Here is a 5,978-nt window from a genome sequence, read left to right on the forward strand (position 1 = left end):
TTCTATTTATTGTGGCGAATCGTGCTCTTTGTGTGAGTGTCCTTCTCTATTGTGCGCGGCACGCGTTACTAGATGAATGTCCAAAATGAACAAAGGTCCTGAAATAACCACGTTCCGTTCTTAAAAAAACACACTAAAGAGTATATCACAAGTGAAAGTGGACTATGATATCGGTTTATCCACCCCTATTTTAAAATGGTCCACTCTTAATATTTTCGTAATTATGGAGTGCCCGGATGTAACTCATGTCAGATTGAAGGAAAATATGGAGATCGTAAGAGAGTAATCAACGAGTGTATTTCAGAAATCACAGTTTTTCTTCTTTCCACGTTCCAGCCATGGATATACGAACGATGGGTAAAGAGTATTTTCTATCTGTCCATCTCGTCTGCTGTGATTATCTGTGCGTGAAGCGATGCCAATATGAGTGTGATTTTCAATGGGGCCGCCTCAGTGAAGGGAGCAAAATGTTGGCTATCGAGCGCTTGTCGCGTTTCATGCCCGGCTTCATACCTCCGTTTGTTTTCGCGATCGCGTCCGTCCCTCCTGCCTCACTTTGTCTTGTAATAACGCGAAGTTGATGACGATTCTATTTTTTTTCTCTTGTTATTCTCTGCATTCAGGATTAAATAATGACAGCCGGGCTGTTAGCAGTGGCTCTTACGCGGCTAGTCCAGGAACCCAGTCCGATAGCATACCGAAATCAACAGTTTCGGCTACAGCAGAGACAGGCACAGGCCTTAGTAGTGCATGGAGAACGACGTTGGCAGCAACGACAACAGCAGCCACGATGACTAGCAAAACGTGCCAAAAAAGTAGAAGCAAACACCACCAAGTTACATTGGTTCGACCGCCAAGAGCATGTTTGTGTCTCACCCTAGACAACCCACTCCGGCGACTCTGTATAAGCATCGTCGAATGGAAATATCCTTTTTAATATGCATCATATGGAATCATCATCTTTTAGAAAATTTAAATGTTTTAAAACTGTTATTAACATTACATGCCTAGTTTTGATTGGCATTAATTCTGTCGTGCGCTTCTCGCTTGCTTTGCCATCGAATCGAAGCTTTGTTGTTATAATCTTGTAAACAAACGTCTCACAACAATGGACAGCATCAAATATATCAGCGAACGAACGTACCATATTCGAAATACCTTGTTACGAAATTGGAATGAATGTATATTGTGAAATTATTTTTCATACCTTGTAATTCCCTTAACTTTGTATTTTATCTCACGCCCTTTGAATACCTCATTCTACTGACAATTTTTGCAAATTGTGTGGCGCTGGCAGTGTGGACCCCCTTCCCACACGGTGATTCCAATGAAATTAACGCCCATCTGGTAAGTAAATTCTTGCATAAATATTTTGTTGTATAGTATATTCATGTTTCACCCCAAAATGAACCTAAATCAAGCGTCCTTGCCCATTCTATTTTAAGGCAAGACAAGTAAATTGGAGGTTTCGACCAATTCTTGTTCCTGCCTTTTGTCATATCAATAATAAAAAAAAACCATGGTTGCCACATTGACATCCAGTAGAAGACGGTGTGTAATAGTGGAAGCTGTTGTCATCGTCATTAATTCATTCCCAGCTTTGGTTTACTCGTACTTTCCATTCACTGGCAGCATTTGACCTTTGTGTCATTAGTTGAACTTTTTTACAGATTCCCCCTGTGTAAGGGCCTCCCCTAATCAGATTCCATGTCAATAGTTATAACATGCCTGTTTTGATAAGTTTCCCCTATTATTTGTACATTGTACTTTGTAAGCAGCTAGTGGACATAGTCACAATAACATGCGTGCATATATTTTAGCTGGCTTTCAAAAAAATAAGGTGATAAACTGAAAAACCGTAAACTTGTGTTTTATTGTGGGAGTTGGTTATGAAGGTGAGAAGGAATTATTTACTAACTTGATAGTGTCTTTCATGGATGGATGATGTTGCCAACATACATGTCAATGGTATTTTACTTATAACAATAGTTTGATACACGCTTATTGTATACGCTTGACTGCTTTTCGTTGTACTCTCAATGGTTTCCCCTCATGTAAGCCGCTACGTCTATTGTTGTCCATTCTCTTTCCAAGTAATTACTTCTTCTTCACTGGACTGAGACGGTTTGGTGCCCCGGTCACATGCTGGATAACTGATCAAATTGTAGTAGAGTACGAGTATGCATGTGTATTTTGGGGGGTGTGGGTGGGTCGTCTATACTTTTCTACTGTATCTGTATTTACTTGTGATGAGTTTTTCAGCTTATAGTGGTCACCCCTAAAGCTTAGCAGCCCAATCTTTGTTTAACAGGTCACTCTAGGTTATTATACACTAGCCAAGTATTAAGCATAGAAACCCTTTGTAATTGTTATCTTTATGTTAAAATTCTACAAACAAGCTGGCTTCCTGTAATTCATGTTCTGTATATAATTTTCTTTGAAGTCATTGATGTTTCGTAGCTACCGTACTTTTTCTGATATGAAAATTAATAAGCATGGTACATGGATGAGCTTGAGTCAGGGTCTGTAGCAGACCCGCAATACTGCAATAAGAAAGTTTACACTCCTAATTGACTTCAAGGAAATTTATTTACTCACCACTAATTAAAGACCCTGAAATTTTTCAATTCCTAGCATTTTAAAAATATTTTTTCTGATAAGAAAAGTAACTGATATCATGCACTGACAGCACTGTTGTCTGCTGTTATAGAAACTGCTTGATTAAAATTGTTTTTACTGCTTAGTTTTGTGAGACAACTTGTATATATCTATATGACTGTTTAATTATATGAATTGCAATACCATGTTTGATGTATTATAAAATAATAATTGTCATACAGTTTTGTTTTTATTATTATTATGAAGTTGATACTTTTAAGTTCAAAAACACTTATAAAATTAGATTACAGAAAACCTTAAACATCAGCCGTCTATATGTTGTGGTAGATGATGTAGCCATGTCATATGACAAATAATTAATATATATATACTATTGTATAAGATAACTCTCTGACCTCCATGCAAATAAGATAACTCTCTGACCTCCATGCAAATAAGATAACTCTCTGACCTCCATGCAAATGTCTGATAACTAATGGTGCTCACAAATCAAGACTTGATCAAAATCTGATGTGCCAATATTTACCACGAGTTGTTAAATTCACAGCAACACATGCATGTATATTTAATAAAAACAGCACTGAACAATGTAGTTATTTTGTATTTTGGTATGAATAACTGTTTTTTAAAAACCAGTTACTGGACACATGTACAAATGTAAACAAATTAGGTGGCCTATATGTTGTTGTATAAATGTAAACAAGTTAGGTGGCCTATAAGTGGTCGTATAAACGTAAGCAAGTTAGGTGGGCTATATGTGGTTGTAGGAATGTCAGTATTGTCTTGTATCATGGTGTGATATCTTGGACAATAGTATTGTCTTGTATCATGATAATATCTTGGACAATTGTATTGTCTTGTATCATGACGATATCTTGGACAATAGTATTGTCTTGTATCATGGTGATATCTTGGACAATACTATTGTCTTGTATCAGGGTGATATCTTGGACAATAGTATTGTCTTGTATCATGGTGATATCTTGGACAATAGTATTGTCTTGTATCATGGTGATATCTTGGACAATAGTATTGTCTTGTATCATGGTGATATCTTAGACAATAATATTGTGATACTTCACTGAAAGAACAACAACTTATTAAAGCATGAATGAAATTGTTATTATTTTCAAAAGTAGATTTGTTTTGAGTTGTTTGCTTGTAAGTTTGGCTCTTTCTAAGCCAATGAATGGTGTAAATGAGGCTGAATGGCCTAATATAACTGTTCTCATATATTCCATTAACATTCAAATTCAGATTCAAGGTATTTAAATAGTTAATGAGGCATTTTGAATGAAAACTGATAAAACATGGAGCAGGTAAAATAAGCGACCTCCTGTTATATTTCTTATAAACAATATTTCATTTAAATGAATGTCACTACTCTTGGGTTTTACAACAAAAGATATCAAAGCTGATTTTTCAGCTCATTATTAGGTCATCTATTAGGTTGTCTCTCCAACAGTTGTAGTTTTGATATAGTCCAACATTTTTAGTGAATTACATAATTTTAATGAAATGTTCTGTAACAAACTTTGAAATAATGACATTTTAACACAGTTTTGTGTGAAACCCTTAAATGCTGTAAATCTTTCTTAAAAGTTGCTTTTGGAGGCTGTTGTGATGAGCAGATTTGTTATCGCAACAAAGTATTTATTTTATAAAAGATACTAAGTTAGGGGGCACACTATTAGCATGTGGGATAGGAATTTGAGCTGACATGCCCAAATTGACGTTCCTGCATGTCAATCTTTTTTTAAACCAGTCAGGCAAAAAGTTTTGTCTTCACAATGAAATAAATTGTTGTACGTGTGACACTGAACACAGCATGCTAAACATTTTGAATAGAATTGTTGAATATTTTAATATAATTGCTATTTCATAAGTGTGATTTTGAGCCGTAACACAGCGATATCAGCAATATTTTGTCCCTAGGAAATGTGACCAGCATGGAGGATACATGTAAATTCTATGCAGATACCAGATCATTCTGAAAGCATGTAACTGTCCTTGTGTTTACAAGGCCGGGAGTGATGTAATTGTTAAAAATGTGCCAGTAAGCAGTACGGTAACCAGCCAAATTTCTCGACTACTTCAAAACTTCTTTAAAATTTGAAAAATAATAATTCAATTTGAGAATGACAATCGACCACCCCACTAACTTTTATAATTTTTATTGAAAATCATGTCATTAGTTGTGTAATTCATTTCTACACATGTGAAAATATACTATGTAGTCTAAGCCCACCACCTTGGAGCAGAGTTCTCAGCCACAACCTTGGAACAGAGTTCTCAGCCCACAACCTTGGAACAGAGTTCTCAGCCCACCACCTTGGAGCAGAGTTCTCAGCCCACCACCTTGGAGCAGAGTTCTCAGCCCACCACCTTGGAGCAGAGTTCTAAGCCCACCACCTTGGAGCAGAGTTCTCAGCCCACAACCTTGGAACAGAGTTCTCAGCCCACCACCTTGGAACAGAGTTCTCAGCCCACAACCTTGGAACAGAGTTCTCAGCCCACCACCTTGAAACAGAGTTCTCAGCCCACCACCTTGGAGCAGAGTTCTCAGCCCACCACCCTGGAGCAGAGTTCTCAGCCCACCACCTCGGAACAGAGTTCTCAGCCCACCACCCTGGAGCAGAGTTCTCAGCCCACCACCTCGGAACAGAGTTCTCAGCCCACCACCCTGGAGCAGAGTTCTCAGCCCACCACCTCGGAACAGAGTTCTCAGCCCACCACCCTGGAGCAGAGTTCTCAGCCCACCACCTTGGAGCAGAGTTCTCAGCCCACAACCTTGGAACAGAGTTCTCAGCCCACCACCCTGGAGCAGAGTTCTCAGCCCACCACCTTGGAGCAGAGTTCTCAGCCCACCACCTTGGAACAGAGTTCTCAGCCCACCACCCTGGAGCAGAGTTCTCAGCCACCACCTTGGAGCAGAGTTCTCAGCCCACCACCTTGGAGCAGAGTTCTCAGCCCACCACCTTGGAGCAGAGTTCTCAGCCCACCACCTTGGAACAGAGTTCTTAGCCCACCACCCTGGAGCAGAGTTCTCAGCCCACCACCTTGGAGCAGAGTTCTCAGCCCACCACCTTGGAGCAGAGTTCTCAGCCCACCACCTTGGAGCAGAGTTCTCAGCCCACCACCTTGGAGCAGAGTTCTCAGCCCACCACCTTGGAGCAGAGTTCTCAGCCCACCACCTTGGAGCAGAGTTCTCAGCCCACCACCCTGGAGCTGAGTTCTCAGCCTGACTCATAGCACTATGATTTGAGGGTTTTCATGTTGGAAATACATGTACATGGTGGTAGATGTAGATGTGTTTCATCAGTGTCTTTCAGAATGTACAATGTAGTTTAAGTCTAAGG

The 5,978-nt window shown here is 39.4% G+C and overlaps 1 protein-coding gene across 1 annotated transcript; it reads left to right on the forward strand.

Annotated features, from left to right (window-relative positions):
• Positions 1–251: 251 nt before the first annotated feature.
• LOC102808406 (uncharacterized) lies at positions 252–937 on the forward strand. The gene is made up of 2 exons (XM_006824587.3): positions 252–357; positions 624–937. The coding sequence occupies exons 1-2, from the start codon at positions 339–341 to the stop codon at positions 935–937; spliced, it is 333 nt and encodes a 110-aa protein (XP_006824650.1). The 5' UTR covers positions 252–338.
• The last annotated feature ends 5,041 nt before the right edge of the window (positions 938–5,978 follow it).

Source organism: Saccoglossus kowalevskii, chromosome 3 (assembly GCF_978046115.1).
Source record: "Saccoglossus kowalevskii chromosome 3, keSacKowa6.1, whole genome shotgun sequence".
In the NCBI taxonomy this organism is placed as follows: domain Eukaryota; kingdom Metazoa; phylum Hemichordata; class Enteropneusta; family Harrimaniidae; genus Saccoglossus; species Saccoglossus kowalevskii.